Below are 24,717 nucleotides of genomic sequence, written 5' to 3' on the forward strand. Positions count from 1 at the left end.
TGAGCATTTGACCTCGCTGATGCTGGATCTTGCCCTGTTCACTACTACTTTTTGTGTTGTGTGTGTTAGGAACCCGAAAATCCATTACCTTCCCCGTAATGGCCATGATCTTCATTTTATGCGCTATCACTCCATGATCGCATTTGTCAAACGCCTTTGCAAAATCTGTGTAAATCACATCTGTGTTTTGGTCGTCTTCCAACGCCTCCGTAATTCTATCATAATGGTTCATCAACTGTGACAGGCTGTCTTCATATTGGTCGCCTCGGTATTCGACTGAAGAAACCTACTGAATAGGCGAATGTCTCGGAGTAAAAGTATATGTCTGTTGTATTCTGTCTCTCTCAACCTCATCAATGAATTGCATTGTTTTATATGTATGTATTCTTTGATTTATAATGTAAATAAAATTACTTTCGACCTCCTCATCTTTTTTCCTCTCGTATACATAATATTTGTTGCTCCGCTCTAGGTATGTGATAGACCATCCTTTGAGATGGCATTTCCCAAGACGGTATTTCCAGTTCTATTAGAAAGAAACCTTTGAACAAATCTGCCGTATATGATGAAATCTTTAATGGAATACTTGGTGATATCGTTATTACTCAGTCTCCTAATTCAGGTTGACAAATTTTAACACCGTTTGAACCCCGTCCAATGTGATGAAATAAGACAACATTGTAGGCTTTTGCTTCCCCCATGTAACTATCAGAGAGGATAAGATATATATATATATATATATATATATATATATATATATATATATATATATATATATATATATATATATAATATATATATATATATAAATAATATATATATATATATATATATATATATATATATATATATATATATATATATATATATATATATATATATATATATATATATATATATATATATATCTGGAGTTTCTGGAGGTAGATAAAGCTATAAATCACTACTAAGCATGGGAATAGGCTGTGTTAATCTTCCTTCCACCACCCCATACCCCAACATAGCTGTCAGATATGGGAGTGAGTATGCCCCTTCCCACCCGGTCTCAGGTGCTGGAGAATGCCCCTTCCCACCCAGTGTTTGGTGTGGGAGATGAAGATACCCATGCCCACCCCACAAGTGCTAGGGAGTGGCACGGGTATAAACCCTACCCCATCCCAGCCTCCAGCAGGGGCACACACACACCTTGAGCCCTGTCAACTACCCACTCATAATACCCTGATAAATACATTTTAATTTGGAACAGTACTTAGAGAAAAGTCTCAAATAACTTTTAATGCACGTTAAACATTTATTTACTTAACAGCTAAAACAAGTTTTGGGAATTATCAAGACTTGCTACTTTATCATATAGTGAAATGTGACAACTGATTAAACATCCCTCGTACACACACTTAATGTATTCATTTACAGTTTTCTTGTTAAATTGACGAAACTCACATCAAATTAATTTGAGAATTTTGAGAAAATCGTATGAGAGCGGTAAGGAGGAAGTCAGAGTATACAGTCAAAGGTCAACAAGAGAGAATTTAATATCCAACTTGGCCATGGCAAGACGCAGCAGAGATGCTAGGACCCGCCTGCTATGCATCGTTCAGTGGGCATTCGTACACTTGCTCATCCAAACCCCGCTGGGCTATGGCGTGTCATTGCAAGCCATATACCTTCCTTGTGAGGATAGGCGAGGCTAGAAGTAGAGACAGTGTCTGTGTGGTGGCATTAAGACGGAAACAGAATATGTGTGTAGTGGCGACTTGAATCTACTCAGTCCTGAGTCACTCAGCGCAGAGGCTCACCCCCACAGTGCTCCACTCCACTACTTGCATCATACTCGCAAAGAAGGTGGTGTGTACGAGTGTATGTCCAGTGATCTCGCCAGACGACCTAGTGAAGACGCTGAAACAAGGAGCAAGTGAGGAATTTGATTTGTATGTGCGGAGAGGGGAAGAAAAGTGACACCTCTAACATCGTCGTAATGGATGTCACAATAACAACTGTCCTGCTTCTCTTAGTATTGCGTGATGCTCTAGGTAAGATTTTCGATGTTATTCGTGAAATTTCAAGTATTTCTTTTTGTGCACACATTTCACTATCAAGGAACTACCCTTCGTTTCCTTAGACTAAATCCGTTCACCTATTCCGCGGGTACTGTATGACTTCTATGGATTTAACGTTAATGAAAACTGGAAAATTAGAGCTTACACAATTTAATAGTAATGCGAACCTTAAATCTCGGCAGCTACACAGCCCAGGATTAATAAAAAAAATCTACTTGAGATAACTTCCAGTAATGAACCAGGTTGTGATGGTTACGTGGGCATGGAGCCAACACGAGCAAGAGCCTTGGTGAACAGGCAGACTACCGAGAAGCCTGGCCTCTGGCCTGACTGAAACAGTAGGTAAACTCCTGGAAACCGATCAAAGGTATACCACCAGCATTTCAGGTTTGAAGCAGATCAGATAGGCATACCAGAGTTATTGCAGAGAAACCTTTTCGTTTTGTCAAAGTAGCAAATTAAATCTTACACAACATGACATAAATAATCTTTCCTTAATTAAGGTAAAATCCACCATCGCTGAAAATTCAAAGCCAATCAAAAGAGACTTTCTTCAGTTATTGTATACAATTCATCAACTCCAAGTTTATTAATTATGCTAATAAGTTTTCAAAATATCCATCTCCACAGTGCTAAACAACTTTTTTTTATAAGGTATATCATTTATGAACAAGTCACTCTTTAACGAGGCTTCCTCAGGCTATTTTTACTGAAACAATACTACATTTTAAAAACAAAATTAGCAAATTGTCATCTGTAGTCCCCAGTAACAATCTGAACCTTCGAAGTAGGATACACTAGTGCTGTAAGTCTGAACATCAGTAACCCACTTATTACTTGGAGAGGAAGTGTTGGACAGCTTTTCCGTAGATCCTGGACCATTATCAATGGTTCAAGACGGACCGAGGCGTTTTCTAAAATTTTGAAATAGTGGGTTGTTAATTATCCATGCCATGGTACATTGACTTTTATTCTTCCTCTCATGACATTTCCTGTTGCAGGGGACGACGAGGAATCTTTGTATTGCTATGAATGCGGCACAGGCGTGGCCGGGGAACCTGATTGTGAAGACTTCATCCAAGCCTCCTCATGGGCCTCCTTCTGGAGAAAGTGTCAGAAAGATCATATCTGCGTCAAATCTGTACCTAGCTGGGCGTCTGGTGATGGTGAGAGAACTCAACTCAGTGTTAACCTCAAACAACCGCAAATCCACTCGGGTTCAAAGTAATGTGAGTTAAGTAAGTAAGTAAGTTTATTCAGGTATACACAAATACAGTTACATAGAATTATCATACATAGCAGCATATGTGTAGAGAACCTGGGATAACCCAAAAAAGTCAGACAGAGTGACTTATTTCCATTGGGGTCATTTTACTTTATTATTATAATATAAAGGTTATAATATTTTCTTATTATTCTATAATGAAGATAACATCTTATTATCATACTAAAAAGACTATCTACTACACGAGGGTCATTAAGACTATCTACAATACGAGGGTCATTACTAGGAATAAGGTAAAATTTACACGTATGTTAGCTAAAAAATAGAAAATCATTCCCCTCCCTTTCTGTAGCTACATTCATCAGACACCTTTTGGCACTCTTCTTGAACTGGTTCATGCTATGACTGGCTTTGATATGTGCGGGCAGTCTGTTCCATTCCTTTATTGCTGTACAATAAAAGGTGTTTGAAGCCTGGCCACTGACTGTGGGTACTACACGTGCATCACTCTTGCCAATGCAAACTATTGTTACCATGAAATTGTTACCCTGTATTCTCCTTAAAAGTCATTTATGGGAAACAGCAGAGACCTAACAGTAACAGACAGTCTACACCTCATTAGGATCCTTGACATAGGAATAACAGACTCACTGGCTGCGACAATGTTGTAAGTATGCAATCTCCTCACTCCTTACACACTTTTTTTTAACATTCACTACAATGACATGCATGTATTTTGACTTATTTTTGTTTGGGTCCTCCTGTCCTCCTCCAGGATGTGACCCACAACAGTTGAACTCCTCCTCCTTGTTTTTACTTAGGTTGCTTGTAGATTAATGGTTCAGAAAACCGACAAGTATTCTAGATGTCAAGATTCATTAACTGATTACATCAGGCTGAGGGACTGATTACCTCAAACTCGTGACCTTTACCATTCTTCATTGTACTGGACTGATGAAGCCACGGTGTGGCGAAACGTTTCCACTCAAGATATCCAAGTATTGCACATGTGTCTAATTTATCAACTTGGGTTGCTTCAACAACGAGGTTATTAACACAGATGGACTGTCGTACAAAATACTCTTGAGCGTGTATATGTCTAACTCCCAAGTATCTATTTACTGTTTGGTAAACGAGCAACAAGAGTAGGGAGATTTGCCCTAATGTCTCACCATGCCTTGGGATCAAACCAGGGTTTTGTTGGATGTAAGCCGATTTCTGTATGGCTAAGACACTAGTCACGTAACCATAGATATGCTGAGTGTTATCCTCGCCTCCCTAGATAGAAACATTTCCTGTACCGTGAGTAATTATGTTGAATCACGGTTGTAACTTTTTTTCCTACCTGATGATGACTCAGTGGTTGGCATGCAAGACTAATACACTCCAGACACCCAGATCACACTCCAGAAATACTCTCATATTATTATTAGCTCAGCAACTTCTGGCGCCAGCATTCTTGCGTAGTCTCATTGCTAGCACCAACACTGTTGTATGGCCACATTCTCAGCAACACTTGCATGGCCACTGCTCTCAGCAACACTGTTGCATGGCCACACTGTTCTCAGCAACACGTTGCATGGCCACACTACTCTCAGCAACACTGTTGTATGGCCACACTGCTCTCAGCAACACTTGCATGGCCACACTGCTCTCAGCAACACTGTTGTATGGCCACACTGCTCTCAGCAACACTGTTGCATGACACCATCAGTGTAGCATCATTGTTTCTGTTGCTCCAGACTTCTTTCAGAGTAGTGGTCATTGACCTCATCCATTCGTGTACTTCTTGTGAGTTTTTTTTTTTTTTGTCATTGAGAAGTAACATGTAGAATGTGCGTGTGTGTACTCACCTATCTGTAGTTGCAGGAGTCGAGTCACAGCTCCTGGCCCCGCCTCTTTGCTGATCGCTACTGGGTCCAATCTCTCCATGTTCCATGAACCTTTGTTGTGCCTTCACTACATCACTCTCCAGATTGTTCCTCTTCCTGACAACTCTGTTACTAAAGAAATACTTCCCACCATCCCTGTAACTCATCCGAGTCTAACTTTCAGTTGTGACCCCTTGTTGCTGTGTCCCATCTCTGAAACATCCTTTCCGTATCCACCTTGTTAATTCCTCTCAGTATTTTACATGTCATTATTGTGTTTCCCCAATTCCCCCTGTCATCCAGTGTCGTCAAGTTGATTTCCCTTAACCTCTCCTCGTAGGACATACCCCTTTGCTCCGGGACTAGTCCTGTTTCAAACCTTTGCATTTTCTCTAATTTCTCATGTGCTTGAACAGGTGTAGGTTCCAAACTGATGCTGCATACTCCAGTATGGGTCTGACGTACACGGTGTACAAAGTTTTGAACGATTCCTTACTCAGGTATCGAGACGCCCATATACTGCAGCAGTAGTTTGCTTGATGTGCGCTTCAGGATATGTGCTCAGTATTATACTCTCCCCAAGATCTTTTTCCTTGAGTGAGTATTGCAGGATTGCAGTCTTTCGCCCCCTAGCTTGTACTCTGTCTGTAATCTTCTTTGGCCTTCCTCAGTCTTCATGACTGCACTTGGTAGGGTTAAACTCCAGGAGCCAATTGTTGGTCCAGGCTTGCATGCTGTCCAGATCCCTTTGTAGTCCTACCACTCGAGTTAGCTTCACATTGTCTGCAAACAGGGACACCTCTGCATCTATCCTTTCCGTCATGTCATTCATATATACCAGAAACAGTACCGGGCCTAGGACTGGCCCTTGTAGAACCCTGTCCACTCTGACACCTCATCACAAATCATCACTCGTTGTTTCCTTCCTATCAGGTATTCCTTGATCCATAGCAGAGCCTTTTCTGTTATTCCTTTAGCTTTTGCACTAATCTCTTCTGTGGAACTGTGTCGAAAACCTTCTTACAGTCCAAGAAAATGCAGTCTACCCCCCCCCCATATCTCCTGCTTTACTTCTGTCACCTTGTTGTAGACCTCCAGTGGGCAGGTTAGTAGGTATGTGTGTACTCAGTTGTACTCACCTAGTTGTGGTTGCAGGGGTCGAGTCACAGCTCCTGGTCCCGCCTCTCCACTGGTCACTACTAGGTCACTCTTCCTGCACCATGAGCTTTATCATAACTCTTCATAAAGCTATGTATGGATCCTGCCTCCACTACATCACTTCCCAGACTATTCCACTTCCTGACAACTCTGTGACTGAAGAAATACTTCCTAACATCACTGTGATTCATCGGAGTCCTCAACTTCCAATTGTGACCACTTGTTGCTGTGTCCCATCTCTGGAACATCCTGTCTCTGTCCACCTTGTCGATTCCTCTCAGTATTTTGTATGTCGTTATCATATCTCCCCTATCTCTCCTGCCTTCCAGTGTCGTCAGGTCGATTTCCCTTAACCTGTCGTCGTAGGACATGCCCCTTAGCTCCGGGACTAGTCTTGTTGCAAACCTTTGCAATTTCTCTAATTTCCTTGCGTGCTTGACTAGGTGTGGGTTCCAGACTGGTGCTGCATTCTCCAATATAGGCTTGCCGTACAGGTGTACGGGGTCCTGAACGATTCCTTATTGAGATGTCGGAATGCTGTTCTTAGGTTCGCTAGGCGCCCGTATGCTGCAGCAGTTATTTGGTTGATGTGCACATTAGAAGTGTCCGATGTTATACTCATCCCATGATCCCTTTCCTTGAGTGAGGTTTGTAGCGTGTGTGTGTGTGTGTGTTGGTCGCTACTAGATCCACTCACGACTCCAAGAGCCTTATTATACTTCTTAAAACTATGTATGGATTCTATCTCTACTGCTTCACTTTCCACATTATTCCACTTTTTGAAACCTCTTGTGTCTGAAGAAATACTTTTTAACGTCCCTGTGATTTATCTGAGTTTTCAGCTTCCAATCGTGTCGTCTTGTTGTTGTGTCCCATATTTGAAACATTCTGGCCCTGTTCACACTGTCAACTATTCTCAGTATTTTATACGTCGTAGTCATGTCGCTTCTATACCTAGTGTCCTCCAGTGTCATCAGACTGGCCAGCCTGTGGTGCATGCGTCAGAGGTGGCGCATTGCACCCCAGTGATAATAATAATAATAAAACAAATCTACTCATACAAAAAAAAAAAATAGATATGTAGAAAAAAATATATAACAAATTCAAGTAAATTTTAGCCAAAAATGAGTTTTACCGAAAGTAAATCTAAAACTTAGCAACTATTGTTAGTGATTTTATTCCTTCGGTAATGTGATGAAGATAATGGTAATTTTTATAAAAATATTGAAAAAAAAATCAGATTATTGCAAGTCATTCGAAAGTCGTTTTAGTGATTTTGTCAAAAAAAAAAAAAATCTTGATGATGCCTAGTAACATACAAATAGAACTTACTGATTTGAAAACAAATTCATTATTGAAAATGAAATATGATGAGCTTCCCTCAGTCCCTGATGCTTCTGACATGATTAATTTTTGGAAATTACCATGTAAATATTATAAGTTTTGCGAAATCAAATTAAACTCTAAGTTTCATTAAATTAATGTTTATATTGTCTTTATATTAAATTATTTTATGTAGAAATACTAAATATGTCCATATTAACATATTAACCTCTGCCTTAACTCCTCCGGAACTTGTCTTGTTGCAAACTTCTGCCTTTCTCAGATTTCTTGACGTGTTTCACCTGGTGTGAGTAGTTACTAGATATCAGAGGCACTTTTCGATAGATATTTGGCCTGTTTTGCGCGCGTGCGTGTGTGTGTATGTGTGTGTGTGAGTGTACTCACCTATTTGCGGTTGCAGGAGTCGAGTCATAGCTCCTGGCCCCGCCTCTTCACTGATTGCTACTAGGTCCTCTCTCTCCCTGCTCCATGAGCTTAATCAAACCTCGTCTTAAAACTATGTATGGTTCCCGCCTCCACTACGTCACTTTCTAGGCTATTCCACTGCCTAACTACTCTGTGACTGAAGAAATACTTCCTAACATCGCGTTGATTCATCTGAGTCTTCAACTTCCAATTATGACCTCATGTTTCTGTGTCCCATCTTTGGAACATCTCGTCTTTGTCCACCTTGTCTATTCCGCGCAGTATTTTATATGGTGTTATCATGTCTCCCCTGACCCTCCTGTCCTCCAGTGTCGTCAAGCCGATTTCCCTCAACCTTTCTTCATAGGACAATCCCCGTAGCTCTGGGACTAGTATTGTTGCAAACCTTTGCACTTTCTCTAATTTCTTGACGTGCTTGACCAGGTGTGGATTCCAAACTGGTGCTGCATACTCCAGTATCGGCCTGACGTAAATGGTGTACAGTGTGTGTGTGTGTGTATGTGTGTGTGTGTGTGTGTGTGTGTGTGTGTGTGTGTGTGTGTGTGTGTGTGTGTGTGTGTGTGTGTGTGTGTGTGTGTGCGCGCGCACGTGAGTGCACGATAGCGTGAGTGCACTTAATGTGTTCCTTAATGCATGCATTATATCTTTGTTTCTCTCTTATTATCTTTAGATTATTTCCCCTTGCACATGTCTGTTTATCTCAGGCATGGCTCAATCTTTGGCAGAAGCATGTTACTACTGGCTGGATCAACCACGTATGTACCTGGAGTTTACCTGGAGTTCCGGGGGTCAACGCCCCCGCGGCCCGGTCTGTGACCAGGCCTCCTGGTGGATCAGAGCCTGATCAACCAGGCTGTTACTGCTGGCTACACACAAACCAACGTACGAGCCACAGCCCGGCTGGTCAGGAACCGACTTTAGGTGCTTGTCCAGTGCCAGCTTGAAGACTGCCAGGGGTCTCTTGGTAATCCCCTTTATGTATGCTGGGAGGCAGTTGAACAGTCTCGGGCCCCTGACACTTATTGTATGGTCTCTTAACGTGCTAGTGACACCCCTGCTTTTCATTGGGGGGATGTTGCATCGTCTGCCAAGTCTTTTGCTTTCGTAGTGAGTGATTTTCGTGTGCAAGTTCGGTACTAGTCCCTCTAGGATTTTCCAGGTGTATCTAATCATGTATCTCTCCCGCCTGCGTTCCAGGGAATACAGGTTTAGGAACCTCAAGCGCTCCCAGTAATTTAGGTGTTTTATCTCCGTTATGTGCGCCGTGAAGGTTCTCTGTACATTTTCTAGGTCAGCAATTTCACCTGCCTTGAAAGGTGCTGTTAGTGTGCAGCAGTATTCCAGCCTAGATAGAACAAGTGACCTGAAGAGTGTCATCATGGGCTTGGCCTCCCTAGTTTTGAAGGTTCTCATTATCCATCCTGTCATTTTTCTAGCAGATGCGATTGATACAATGTTATGGTCCTTGAAGGTGAGAACCTCCGACATGATCACTCCCAGGTCTTTGACGTTGGTGTTTCGCTCTATTTTGTGGCCAGAATTTGTTTTGTACTCTGATGAAGATTTAATTTCCTCGTGTTTACCATATCTAAGTAATTGAAATTTCTCATCGTTGAACTTCATATAGTTTTCTGCAGCCCACTGAAAGATTTGGTTGATGTCCGCCTGGAGCCTTGCAGTGTCTGCAATGGAAGACACTGTCATGCAGATTCGGGTGTCATCTGCAAAGGAAGACACGGTGCTGTGGCTGACATCCTTGTCTATGTCGGATATGAGGATGAGGAACAAGATGGGAGCGAGTACTGTGCCTTGTGGAACAGAGCTTTTCACCGTAGCTGCCTCGGACTTTACTCTGTTGACGACTACTCTCTGTGTTCTGTTAGTGAGGAAATTATAGATCCATCGACCGACTTTTCCTGTTATTCCTTTAGCACGCATTTTGTGCGCTATTACGCCATGGTCACACTTGTCGAAGGCTTTTGCAAAGTCTGTATATATTACATCTGCATTCTTTTTGTCTTCTAGTGCATCTAGGACCTTGTCGTAGTGATCCAATAGTTGAAACAGACAGGAGCGACCTGTTCTAAACCCATGTTGCCCTGGGTTGTGTAACTGATGGGTTTCTAGATGGGTGGTGATCTTGCTTCTTAGGACCCTTTCAAAGAATTTTATGATATGGGATGTTAGTGCTATCGGTCTGTAGTTCTTTGCTGTTGCTTTACTGCCCCTTTTGTGGAGTGGGGCTATGTCTGTTATTTTTAGTAACTGTGGGACGACCTCCGTGTCCATGCTCCCTCTCTATAGGATGGTAAAAGCTCGTGATAGGGGCTTCTTGCAGTTCTTGATGAACACAGAGTTCCATGAGTCTGGCCCTGGGGCAGAGTGCATGGGCATGTCATTTATCGCCTGTTCGAAGTCATTTGGCGTCAGGATAACATCGGATAGGCTTGTGTTAACCAAATTTTGTGGCTCTCTCATAAAAAATTAATTTTGATCTTCGACTCTCAGTCTGGTTAGCGGCTTGCTAAAAACTGAGTCATATTGGGACTTCAGTAGCTCACTCATTTCCTTGCTGTCATCTGTGTAGAACCCATCTTGTTTAAGTAAGGGCCCAATACTGGACGTTGTTCTCGACTTTGATTTGGCATAGGAGAAGAAATACTTTGGGTTTCTTTCGATTTCATTTATGGCTTTTAGTTCTTCCCGCGAGTCCTGACTCCTATAAGATTCCTTTAGCTTAAGTTCGATGCTTGCTATTTCTCTGACCAGTGTCTCCCTACGCATTTCAGATATACTGACCTCTTTTAGCCGCTCTGTTATTCTTTTCCGTCGCCTGTAAAGGGAGCGCCTGTCTCTTTCTATTTTACATCTACTCCTCCTTTTTCTTAGAGGAATAAGCCTTGTGCATACATCGAGTGCCACCAAGTTAATCTGTTCTAGGCATAAGTTGGGGTCTGTGTTGCTTAGTATACCTTCCCAGCTTATATCGGTTAGGACTTGGTTTACTTGGTCCCACTTTATGTTTTTGTTATTGAAGTTGAATTTGGTGAATGCTCCCTCGTGACTAGTCTCATTATGTCGGTCTGGGGCTCCACGCATACATGTCTGAACCTCAATTATGTTGTGATTTGAGTATATTGTTTTTGATATGGTGACATTTCTTATCAGATCATCATTGTTAGTGAAGATGAGGTCTAGTGTATTCTCCAGTCTAGTAGGCTCTATTATTTGCTGGTTTAAATTGAATTTTGTGCAGAGATTTAAAAGCTCGTGTGAGTGTGAGTTTTCATCAGAGCTGCCTCCTGGTGTTATTACTGCAACAATATTATTTGCTATATTCCTCCATTTTAGCTGCCTTAAGTTGAAATCCCCCAGGAGCAAGATGTTGGGTGCAGGAGCTGGAAGATTTTCCAGACAGTGGTCAATTTTTAACAGCTGTTCCTGGAATTGCTGGGATGTTGCATCCGGAGGCTTGTAGACTACCACAATGACTAGGTTTTGGTTCTCGATCTTTACTGCTAAAACTTCCACTACATCATTTGAGGCATTAAGCAGTTCTGTGCAAACAAGTGACTCTGCAATGTACAGGCCAACCCCCCCCCTTTTGCCTGTTCACTCTGTCACATATGTATAGGTTGTAACCTGGGATCCATATTTCGTTGTCCAAGTGATCCTTTATGTGGGTCTCAGTGAAAGCCGCGAACATTGCCTCTGCAAGCAGTCCACGGATGAAAGGTACTAGTACTACTACTGACTACTATTACCATTACTACTACTACTATACCGATTACAGTCGTTGGCTCGTGTCATCGTCTTCTACAATGGTACGTATGATGAGGCCTAAGAGGCCAGTAATCAGTGGTGCCGATCTAGGAGGTGGGGCTAGGAGCTGACTATCGACCTCCAGCAGACAGCTCTGTGAACACACATCAAAGAGTAACGTACTCACGGACAGTAATGGTTTGACTTAAGAAATCGTAATAAGACGATTGCAAAGAAACAACTATACTAGTGGGGTTAGAACCCATGGCGAGAGAGTGGTAAAACTCCAGGCCAATGAGGGATGCTCCTTCGACTCGCTGCACTTACAACACTATTCATATTACTGTCATTATTTATATTGTTATCATTACTCTTTTTAGTCTTGTATTTATGTTAAGTTTTCCCTCGTTGCTGTACACGTCTTTTAATAGTGTGAATATAATAATGGGATACAATATCAACAACAAGTTGAAAGAAGGAACACTGCAGCAGGCCTACTGGCCCATCAGCTGGGTAAATATTTACTCCAAAACATTTCTCCTACACAGAAGGCTTCTGCAGTCGAATACAGGATAAGCAATGGAGATATGAAGACAATGTAATCAGTACATCACTCTGGTCTTAAGACGTAGTTACAAGGTTGTCAGTTCCTCAGTCTGTGCTCCATAGTCTGTAACATTGTTCCAGACTATAGAACAGAACACTTCTCCAGGCTGAGGGACTGACCACCTCAAAACTACGTCTTCCAGGGTGATGGACTGATTACATCGTCTTTGCATCTCCACTGCTTCAGTTGCTTCCTCTGTGCTGACTAAAGAATCCCACCGTGTAAGCGAAACGTTTCGGAATAAACATACTTAACTGTTGCACATGTGGCTTGTCAACAAGTCTTTTAATACTTATCACGTATTCTTTCTCATGGACTTGCTTTACTTTTTATCTTATGTTGTCGCTTTCCTCATTACAGTTTCCATAACTGTCTCATACGTAATAAGGTTTAAGCTGAATATATCAAGAGTATTCTCGTCTCCTCTGGCCTGCCATCTATTGCTTCCTATGTATATCTGCTGGTATTTTTCCCCTAACTCTTGTGTTTCAATCTAAGATACCGCCAGTTTGACTTTTTCTTCTATTTATGGCTATTATCTCGTCTTTATCTTTATTTTTGTCCATGATTAACGAATCCCATGATTTTCCTGCCTGCCACTCCCCATCCTCATCCTCTCCCACCATTGTTCCCGCACGCCATCACGTCACGTCCCTTATTTACCCTCCTCTTTTATATTGGCTTCTGTCTCCTTTATCCTTCTTCTCTCTACCATCTTTCGTTGGTCCTCATTCCTCTTCTCTCGCCCCTCTGCCATCATCCTTTTATTTCAAATTCGGGAATTCTATGCCAACCCTTCAGTGTAACCCACGCAGCATATCGGTGATCTTCAGTCGATGCTGGCTATGTTGCAGCCTGTCCTCGTAACCACAGACAATTTGGCACTTCAAACAGTCAAATAGGTGCTGAACCTTGAACAGTTGAAATATAACTTAGTTATATGGGCCGAGGGAAGTGGCTGCCCGTTTTCTGTTGGCGCTGCAGATTATTTTATCGTCTTTTATTTTATATTTAGAGTTTTTCCGTTGTAACCCAACTTAGAAATGGGCTGTAACTTAAATGTAAAAATGTGCCTTAAAAAACTGCATATAACCTTCTCCAGTTGAATGTCTTTTCTGGTACTTTTAGCTCTCCCATGAATATATTAGTAATATAATAATAATAATAATAATAATAATAATAATAATAATAATAATAATAATAATAATAATAATAAATCCTTCAGTGTTTGAGATCGACACCATGCCTAACCCTTCTAGGGTAGGGTAGGTGCCTGAGCCCGAGCCTTTAGCTCATAAGACTGTCATTCCCATTTGCCCCTTTGGGGCGGGGATGGCAGACCAGAGAGGCCTAGCTTGTGGCTAGGCCTGGGGACAGTTGGTCCCGAAGATGAGGAGGTACTTGTGCCTCCTCCCATGGGAGACTTAGGTCTCAGTCACTCCCTAAAGAGGGAGCCAAGGCCGGGCCACCACTTGGAAAAGGCCCGGGCCGGGAGAATACCGGCGAATCTTTAATAATAATAATAATAATTCAGTGTTTGAGAGTGGCACTTCTGCTGTGCTAGGTATTATGGAGTCCCCACTCACTTATCTACGGATGAAGAGCGAAGACAACATTGTCACAGAAACAATTTACAACTAGCCTTGACCTCTCTTCTGGCTTCCCTGTTCTCTCTCAGTCGCTACTTGATAATGGTCGAGGATTTTATTGAGACGTCGTCTACAGTTTCCATTCAAATTTGTGGGTTAGTTGTGTATTAATTGATGTGTGTGCGTGTCCTTTATTCATGGTACTTCTTTTGTAATACCTGTGACGGGTCTCGAGAATTTTCCTTCTCTCGCAGCCTGGCCTGGGGCCAGACTTTGCTCTTCATTATAAATGATTTAGAAAACCGACAAACCAAATGTTGCCAAAGTACACAAATAACCCGCACATAGAAGAGAGGAGCTTACGACGACGTTTCGGTCCGACTTGGACCATTTATAAAGTCACACTAACGAAAAGGAGAGCAGGAAGGGTATACATAGGCAGGAGGTGGTAGTGGCAGTAGTAGTAGTAGTGGTAGAGGTGGAAGGTAGTAGTAATAGTAGGGAAGGTAGTACTACTTCCTTCCACCTCCACTACTACTACCACCTCCTGCCTATATATACCCTTCCTGCTCTCCTTTTTCGTTAGTGTGACTTTGTAAATGGTCCAAGTCGGACCGAAACGTCGTCATAAGTTCCTCTCTTCTATGTGCGGGTTATTTGTGTATCGTTCCAGTCACGGTATTGTGCCTTTTTTGTTTAGTTGCCTAAGTGTCTCAATTATTGCTCTTCACTGCATGGTCAACCAAGCTGTTGCTGCTGGCGGCCCGCTGACACACACAGACATCGCAGCCTAGTTGATCTGGCATTTGGTGGAGGTAGTGATTCAGTTTCCTGCATTTGTTCCTGCTGGTAGTCTAGGTCCACTGATGTTGATACAGTGAACTTCTATCGTACCTGTGTTGCCCCTGCTTTTTCCCTGGATTTATTTTACACATTCTCTTATTTCTCTCTCATGCCAGTATTTTTTTTATAGGAGATTGTAGGTTTGGAACTAGGCCCTCAAGTATCTTCCACGTGTATATTATCATGCATCTCTCTGCTTCAGAGAGTACATTCGGCTCTCTAAGGCGTTTCCAGTAGTTAAAATGCTTTGACTCTATGAGGGCAGTAAACGATCTTTGTATCAGTTTTACCTTAAATAACTCTTGCATTGAACGAAGCTATCAACATCAAACAGCATTCTAAGCGAGAGAGCACAAATAATTTGAACAGAGTCATTAATAATACTCAATAATAATAATATTCAATAATAATATTCGTTCTCGTACACTGTTTTTGGATTTCTCAAAGTCTAACGTTACACTTTGTATATCTAAGAGGTTGTGATCGTAGTTTATTGCATTTGAGATTATGTCTAATTTTAACACTAACTTACTCTGTAAGCTAAACTTATTTATTTTGATTTAAAGTCTGTTGTTTTCTTATCATTTATCATTCTTGCGGATGACTATTAATCATGACCTCATGCCTTCACAAAAAACGTTTAAAGTCTGTTGTTTTCTTATCATTTATCATTCTTGCGGATGACTATTAATCATGACCTCATGCCTTCACAAAAAACAGTCGCATGGTACGTATAATAAACAATAATTTCGGTCTTGGTGTTGAGGCACGACTCTTGCTTCCTCAGTACTAACACATACCGATTCCTCACCCTCAGTAAATTACAACTTCAAAAGTATCAGCGGCATGCGCAGTGTAACCTCTCACTTGATTGCGATTTCCAGAGAGTTTCCAGCACCAAGACATTTTCCCCGTGACACTGATTGGTCAATGAAGCAAGAACATGTGTAAAAATATCACTGATTAATAAAAATCACTATCAATAGTATTATTTACTGATTAATAATAATAATAATAATAATAATAATAATAATAATAATATTATTATTATTATTATTATTATTATTATTATTATTATCATCATCATACCTGTGTATTTCTACTAGCACAGATAGAAGAAAAACGTGACTTAAGGTTGAAGAATAAATTAAGTGATGTTAAGGAGAGATGTCAGTCATTTACAAGACAATAAGAGGCAATACTGAACATTGTATGGAGACTAAGCAATGTCCAGCCAAGAAACACCCTAGCTGTGACTTCCCCTTCTGTGACTGATACTAGCCAAAATTCCCATTGCTATATAGTGAAAAATAATTTAAATTTTGGAATAACATTTTACGTACATATATCACGTATACTAGTGATCTGCTGGTCTCAGCGCTATTTTATTTTTATTAATTTCTGTTCTTTGAATGATGTGTAATGTTTTGTTTATGTACGGCAGAGAGTCGGACAGTCCGCGGGTGTTCTCCGAGAAAGAACCTACAAGGGGTACCCTACAAGGAGGGTTGCTGGAGCCACGCCACCTCCACTACCATTATCTGCTTCTGTACCACCAACAGCTGCAACACTGCAAGTACCATCACTCTCCCTGCCCTCACACTCACGACCGTGCTTGTCCTCAGCATTCTCTTCAGGTGATGGATGAAGGAGGACAACGCAGCAGAGGGCCAGACCTCAGGAACAAGAAGTAGGAACCAGATCTCAGGATCAAGAAGTGGGGTCCAGACCTCAGGAGCAATGATTGGGGTCCAAACCCCAGAAACAAGGACTGGGGTCCTGACCTCAGAAATAAGGACTGGGTTCCAGACCTCAAAAACAAGGAGTAGGGTCCAGATCTCAGGAGCAAGGACTAGGGACCAGACCTCAGGAGCAAGGACTGGGGTTCAAACCTCAGAAACAAAGACTGGGGTCCAGACCGCAGATACAAGGAGTGGGTACAAGCCTTAGGAGCAAGGACCAGGCATCAACAGTAAGGATCAGGGCTCTTGATCCAAATAGCTGGAACTACCATTCCCTTCCTTAGGAACCACCATTGATTACCCTCCAACATCCCATTCCCTAGGTGCTGTCGAACCTCTAAGGGTTTAGCGCTTCACAGAGCAATAAAAATACTAAAACTGATCTGGCATTGAAGCGTTGTGTTGCAGCCACAAAAACACTTACAAATAATTCAGTAGCTACTTAGAAATACGTAATTATACATTATATTTCGAGGCGCTAGACCCTATTAGGTGATGCAGCACAAGGAGAAGTGTCGGCTCGATCCTTCGTCAGCAGATAGCGAGACAAACCATAATTATTTACCGCAATCATCCATGTAATTACATATCTCACATTCATTGTAAATATTTAATCATCCATACCTCATTCCCATAAACATTGACGTTTGTGTTATATATTTTATATATAATTCCCACACATACATATGCCTAACATCTGAGTTTGGTCTATTTAGCAAGGTTGTTTTCTGTCAAATAGCCAGAGGAAAAAATTTTCAGGCCATGACTCTACCAAATTCAATCTGAGCATAACGAAAAAAAAAATCTGATTTATTTTAAGTAATATTAAATTAATGCAACTACCTATGTAATATATAGCAGAATTTAACTAAAAAAATTAGTTTAGTTTAAATGAAGTTAGGTGAGGTTTCTACGTTTTTTTTTGTCCAAAAATTTAAATCTTTATATCATTGTCAATGAAAGAAAAAAATCTTACTTTCTGTAAAAGAATTTTTTAGAAAAGTTTAATTTTTAAGGAAGTTTAGTGTGACTCCTAAGTTTATATTTACAACCACCTGAGTGAATGTATATAAAAACTCTCAATAAGACATTGTCTTATTAATCTTAAGTTAGTCTTAAGTTTGTCCGAAATGTTCTGCATATTAAGGGGCTTTTGTGTATATAGACATGTCGTCCACCTGAAATAAAGGAATCTGAATAGGCACGACATTATACTATATATATATATATATATATATATATATATATATATATATATATATATATATATATATATATATATATATATATATATATATATATATTAGTGTATATATCTTAATGTGATGTTTAGTGTTCTTTATAATTTGTAATAAAGTGGAGTATATTTCAATACATTGTAATATGATGTGTAGCATTTTGAATAACACTTTTTATTAACCACTCTATGATATGTTGTCTGTGTCTTAGGTAGTAGAAATGATCTTGTTAAAGGTAAGACCACCAGTCTCAGATCAGAACTTGACACCCAGGTGTGTGTGTTGAGATGCTCATGTGAGGTACTTCAAATAGATGGGACCTGCCACTCCCTCCTCCTTGTGGCTGTTTACCGTCTTAAACCCCCTCCATCCCTCCAAATCTCTCTCTATCTATCTAGTTATCTATCTATACATCTGCTTCGTGCGTTATTCCCCTCATTAACCATTATTGTTGAACCTTCCTATAACCATTCCGAATCGAATTTTACAGCATGGAGTAATAATATTGCAAATTATTGTGTCTAGGGGCAGGCAAGTTGTAATGCATGACGGAACCTTCGTGAGTGTCAGTGATAATCAGTCACCAACAAACACAAATATACAACAGGATTATAAGAACATGATAATGGAGGAACACTGTATAGGGCCAACTGACCCACCAAGATGATAACAGATCACTTAATGGGAGATAATAAAACCTCGGAGAACATATTAAACCAGAGACGTTATCTATATATGAATTGTTAAAACTCTTGGTGGACGAAACGTCTTCATAAATAATATGCAATAACTCGCACAGGTGTAATGATGAGAGAATACCTGGGTATCCCGCGCACCAGGTTATGACTGCTGAGGGGAAAAACTGGGAGAAGAACGATTCGAGAAAGGAGGAGGGGGAAGGGTAAGAGGAGGAAGAGAGCATATAAGGCGTAGGCTGATTGTCCAAAACAAATAACCCGCATATAGGAGGGAGGAGCTTACGACGAAGTTTCGGTCCTACCTGTACCATTTACGTAGTCACACTAACAGAAAAGAGATGGAGACAGTATATATAGGACAGATAGCAGGAACGGGACAAGAGACGTGGGAGGAGTGGTAGTGGTAATGCAGGTAGTGGAAGTAGTAGTAGAAGTAGTGGGGGTAAGGCTGATAGTCGAAGTAGTAGTAGTAGTAGTAGTAGTAGCGATGGTGGTGGTGGTAGTGTAAAGTAGGGAGCGTGGTTGATGAGACAAGAATAGAATCGGGTGAAGGGAGGCAAAAGTGAGGGTAGGAGGCAAAGCTAGAAGGATAGGAAGTAGTTGTAGGATCAGTCTAAAGGCCAAGAAAAAAGAACACTGCAGGAGAGCTATGGACCCACAAAGGGTAAGAACAAAAACACGGGGTAGGGGGGAAGGGGAAATGAAAGACACAACACCCAAGGCAGAAGGAAACCCAAAACTAGAAAAGGCAAAAATAGGAAAGGAGAAGAGGTGGAGAGAGGAGAAAAAAGAATCTAGTTAAATCACGTGTATTCTGAAGTTTGGAGCATTTCACAATATAATGGGAAAGGAAGGCGTCTTCAGAGACAAAGCCATGACTAAGATTCATACAAGGAAAGTTGTGTAAAGGGATGATTCGACAAGTCGTCAATTGTGAACGTTAGAGGTAAGGCAGACAATTTTAGCAGAGGAGCAGTCAGGAGAATGACTGATTTGTAACATGACAGAAAAGAGCATTATTGGTGTCGGCAAGCCTAACGCTACTTTTCTGTAGTGATAGGAAACCGTAACACTACAGAAAAGGCACATTAATGAAAATAAGGAAAAAAAAACAAGAGATGGGTAGTCTGTGTAGTTATTGAAAATACATCATACAGCACTACACAGGAGGCTGTCGTAACAGCCATAATCTCAGTAGTAGTAACCAGTAACCTGTGTACCAGTAGATGACTCACTACTAACCGTCTCTGCGTGAATCACTGTCTGTATTCATATTGCTGCTGACCATAGCAGGATTTCAAACACCCCCTCACATATGGGCACTGTGAGTTAGTTAGTCTTACGATAGAGAGCAGAGACGGTTGGTAGTGAGTCATCTACTGGTACACTGGTTACTGGTAACTGGTTACTACTACTGAGAATAAGTCGCAGTAAGTCGCTAGACACAATAGAACCAACCAATGCGTCCGGTACTGACAGCATCACCACAACATACGTACACTCAAGAGACTCAACAGTGGCAACAATATCACACAAGACATAATACATGGATAACACTCACCGTCTCAAAACACGCCTGGATCAGGTTGGGTGGAAACAAGTTTCTGAAAAATTAAAGGTAGAACAACAAATCAGTTTTCTCGTTGGCGTCATGGTTGTTCTCCTCATTATATCAAGTATACCATTATCTTAATAATAGTGACGATAATTATACGAGGAAAATAATACCACCCGGATCCACAAGCAATGTAAAACCCTTAGTTTACTTTAGTCCCTCCTTACATTAAATCCCATAGATTAATTGGTAATGGTTAAGGCCTATCTACTACCAGCATCGTTAAGGATGCAATATACATCTATACTAACTACAAAGTTGCTTTAATCCCAAGCAGAGTGAAGGATTACGATATACAGTGTACTCCCATATACTTACATTATTTATATATATATATATATATATATATATATATATATATATATATATATATATATATATATATATATATATATATATATATCGTAAAGTGGTAGTAAGTTGGTAGACAGCAACCGCCTAGGGAGGTACTACCGTCCTGACAAGTGAGTGTAAAACGAAAGCCTGTACTTGTTTTACATGATGGTAGGATTGCTGGTGTCTTTTTTGCTTCATAAACATGCAAGATTTCAGGTACATCTTGCTACTTCTGCTTATTCTTAGGTCACACCACGCATGCATGTACAAGCGTATATATACACACACCCCTCTGGATTTTCTTTTTTCTTACTAGTTCTTGTTCTTGTTTATTTCCTCTTATCTCCATGGGGAAGTGGAACAGAATTCTTCCTCCGTAAGCCATGCATGTTGTAAGAGGCGACTAAAATGCCGGGAGTAAGGGGCTAGTAATCCCTTCTCCTGTATACATTACTAAAGTCAAAAAGAGAGACTTTTGTTTTTCTTTTTCGGCTACCCTGCTTTGGTGGGATACGGCCGGTTTGTTGAAAGATGATGATATATATAATGTAGTGCTGAATAGGTAAAACTGGTCAGTTAGCAAGAACTCATTTAAAATTAAGTCCTTTCTAAAATTTTCTCTTATACATTTAAAGATATATTTTTCATTAATGTTAATGTAAAAATTAATAATTTTGTACCAAAAGAACCTTAGAAAACTTACCTAACTGTATTATAACAAGCGCAATTTAATTTAACCTCGAATTAAATATATTTTAGTTAAGTTTACAATAATTTAATAAACAAACACAATGAAATATTTTTTTTCGTTAGGTTCAAAATGATCTTAGCAAAATTATTGCATACACATATTTTCGCTTGCCTTATTCGGCAAGAAGAGCGTTAGTATTTAAGCCAAAATCGCAAGTTTTACATACTTAATTTTATTTCGTAAAGTGGTACAGAAGGTTTGAAACATACATTGATGGAACAAGGATGTGGAATAATATACAGAAGATTTAAGAGATAAATGACTAGAAAACAAAGTTTATTGATTATCTCGACCTCCATCTGAGTTCCTCATCAGCAACAGAAGCAAGGGTGAGGAAGTCGTCGTTATGCAGGCGTGGAGCAGGTTTATGTCGCCCGAGATTGTGTCGTTACTTCTGTTGGAATACTGACATCCACGAGAAGATGTATCTAACTCTACTGAGTTGTTCTGGTAGTTTCTTCTTCAGACGGGCCTAACGTGCAGGTGACCCCAGTCGTGTGCAGGTGGCCCCATGCTCAGTCGAGTGTAAGTAACCACACTAGTGATGAGTCTCCATCGAACTCTTTAAATCCATTCTTACTACTAATACTCTCGGCATTAAAACCTCTCAAACCACCGTCACCTCCAGCACCACACTAATTTTACAGGTTAAGAACAATATTCCTACTTCAGCTTATTTTAAATCTTGCTGATGTCCCTTTTTTCCTCTCAGGATGCCATCCACAATAGTAAGCTAGGATCTAAGTACCTATTTACTGCTAGGCGATTTGGAATATTAAGTGTACGGAGGCGAGGCTGGCTCATACTCTTAGCCCTGCCTATGAATCAAACCTGGGTCTTTCGGCTGTAAGCCGAATGTTCTAACTACTGAGCTAAACTTAAACACCACTACCACTTTTCCATAACCACTCCGCTCCATTTCCCCCACGTTCAGCACAAGACCTATACCCGACGAAGAAGCAGGACAGAAGGTAGGAGACCACAAGACTCACCTGAGGAGATCCATGAGAAGATCTGGGGTGTACACATCACGAGCCTCTCCTGCCTTTTTGATGCCCTCGTCAGAGCCCTTCCCTGGGTGGATGCTCACCACTAGGATGATGCCCAGGATCACCGCCAGCACCGTCGTCGTCATGTAGTAGGCGATGGCACGCAAACCGATCTTCTTGGAGAGCGACAGGTCGAGGGAACCTGGAGACCACGGTTAAATAGACGCTAGATCTCATTATAATATTCACATGGTAGCGCTAATTCCCCATGTGTTAAACAAGTGCCTGGGGAATGGTAGACAAACTCTATTCCAGGAAAAGGATGATGGCTCCAATTCCCCAGATCAAGATACACAGCACCCTCCCCCCATTTCATTACAAGTATTCATAAGTATTCTCAATTTTTTTTCAAGCATGAGCATCCCCTCTTTAAATTCAAAAGTTTTCCCGGACCCCCACATGCTAACAGTTCTAATTTTAGACTAAGTTAATTGAGAAAATTAAGCACTGGCTGGTAAAGGTTTACATATAAAGTTTCGCGGACTCACCGGAATTACTCGACGACCCTTTACCCCAGAGGCTCGCTGCCAACAACTGGAGAACCATTGGTTTACATTAACTACATGCGGTGAGGGGAAAAAAATACATGGTCTAGATTACTAGTGGAAAAGTTGGGAAAGAGATACCAAGAACTACAGGTACTAGGTAGAGCTGAAGTTAGAGGTGCAGGAAGCAGAACTCTTGAGCTTGGCTTACCGATAGCAGAGACGAGAGACGAGACGATGAGGGGGATGATGAGAGCCTTGAGGGCCCGAAGGAAGAGCTCACCGATGTAACCCACATACATCACCTCTCGCTTGGTCCAGTGCTCTTCGCGGGAGTATCTGAGGCCGACACGGGTAAAGATAACATGTATATGTATTTCTTGAAAAGCTACTAGGGAACAGAAGCTCTTTAATGATCATACTATACAAGACATTCTTGGAGAACATCTTAGATAAGAGCACTGCAGTAGGCATAGCGTAAAAGAATTTCTTGAAGAGCTATGTTCTCTTGAAGGACCGTCGGCTCTTTGTTGTAGATACATAATGCTGACAAGTATAGCGCGCTAATACAATATGTGCATAAATGGGTTAGAAAACCGACAAATTGATAAATGAGACACTTTAGCAACATTTTAGGTATATTCTGGAAACGTTTCGCCACCCAGTGGCTTCTCCAGTCCAATGCAGAAAAGGTGGAAGATGAGGAGTTTGAGGTAATCAGTCCCTCATCCTAGAGACGATGTGTTCAGTCCATCAAAATCATCACCTTCCACATTTTTTCTGCATTTGACTGAAGAAGTCACTGGGTGGTGAAACTTTTCCAGAGTAAAGATACCCAGATATTGCATAAGTGTCTCAATCACCAAGGCACATTATGCAGGTTTTACCGAGACTACGTTTCGCTCAGGGTTGAGGTTTATCATACCAAGATTCCATCAAGCTCTACCGTGAACGAAATGCAGCACCAATAAAAGTTTGCTGCATATTGTGTCTGCATCGGTACTGTCCTACGGTGAGCAAGTTGTAATCCCACCCTCGAATTATTCCCCTTGTTTCCTCCTTTAACCTCTTTTTAAACCTAGCTGTAAAGCGTTCGCTTCACTGGTACTACTTAGCAGGTCATTTCATTCAATCTACAACTGTATTGCCAATCCGCTACTTTCATTTATCTATTTTTGAATATGAATATATTCAAAAGTATATTCAAGTGAAATCCATCGTTGTTAGAATATCTGCTACCATCAAGCTACATGTTCTTCTAGATAAGTGAGCAAAGATGGGTAAGCTGAAGAATTTTTCGTACGCAAGTTGGCCAACACAGACTACAAGAACACTTAAAAAGCGCTTTTTGAGAGTGAAAAGAATGTTTTAAACTAAATATATCTGGGTTAAACAGATATACTATGCCTGGACCACGGTTCGAGTCCTTTTCCATTATTTTGTTTATTCGTTGACACTCATTCCTTATAACTTATCCTGAGTTTATATCTGTGGTATTCTTGTGTTTACATCTATGTTATTTTAATTGTAGATGTAATGTACTGGGTGTATTTGGAGGCCTAGACATTGAAATATCATTAAGAAACAGTGATCTGCAAAACTCTTATTGAGAAATTTTATATCTCTAACGGATATTAACTCTGAATCATGAAGGCCAGAGCGCATACCCGAACTAGTACTAACAGAATTACCGACAAATTGACACAAATGCAATTAATGTAACATTTTATTGTAGCAGCGTTTCGCTCTCCTGGAGAAAGAAACGTTGTCCCAATAAAACGTTACATTAGTTGCATTTATGTCCATTTACCTGATACACCAAAACAAGCTCAGTGTTACAAAAGTTTCTTTCAAACATGTCGTTAAAAATGTTTATGTGGTGTGTGCAACAGGAAGTACCAACGACGCCGCAGCTCAGGAA

The 24,717-nt window shown here is 40.8% G+C and overlaps 2 protein-coding genes across 6 annotated transcripts in view; one reads left to right on the top strand and one right to left on the bottom strand.

Annotated features, from left to right (window-relative positions):
- The window catches only part of Eaat1 (Excitatory amino acid transporter 1), a 349,192-nt gene that overhangs the window by 41,088 nt on the left and 283,387 nt on the right, over positions 1 to 24,717 (bottom strand). For all 5 annotated transcript variants that reach the window (XM_070091619.1, XM_070091618.1, XM_070091617.1 and 2 more), the window contains exons 3-5: positions 23,008 to 23,135; positions 22,255 to 22,453; positions 20,122 to 20,164 (exon numbers count right to left, since the gene is read on the bottom strand). In XM_070091619.1, the coding sequence (XP_069947720.1) occupies positions 20,122 to 20,164; positions 22,255 to 22,453; positions 23,008 to 23,135 (370 nt within the window). The remainder of the gene's footprint in view (positions 1 to 20,121; positions 20,165 to 22,254; positions 22,454 to 23,007; positions 23,136 to 24,717) is intronic.
- LOC128691350 (uncharacterized) lies at positions 1,580 to 17,827 on the top strand. The gene is made up of 3 exons (XM_053780166.2): positions 1,580 to 2,030; positions 3,059 to 3,223; positions 16,327 to 17,827. The coding sequence occupies exons 1-3, from the start codon at positions 1,931 to 1,933 to the stop codon at positions 16,521 to 16,523; spliced, it is 462 nt and encodes a 153-aa protein (XP_053636141.1). The 5' UTR covers positions 1,580 to 1,930; the 3' UTR covers positions 16,524 to 17,827.

The sequence above is a fragment of the Cherax quadricarinatus genome, chromosome 36, assembly GCF_038502225.1.
Source record: "Cherax quadricarinatus isolate ZL_2023a chromosome 36, ASM3850222v1, whole genome shotgun sequence".
NCBI lineage: Eukaryota > Metazoa > Arthropoda > Malacostraca > Decapoda > Parastacidae > Cherax > Cherax quadricarinatus.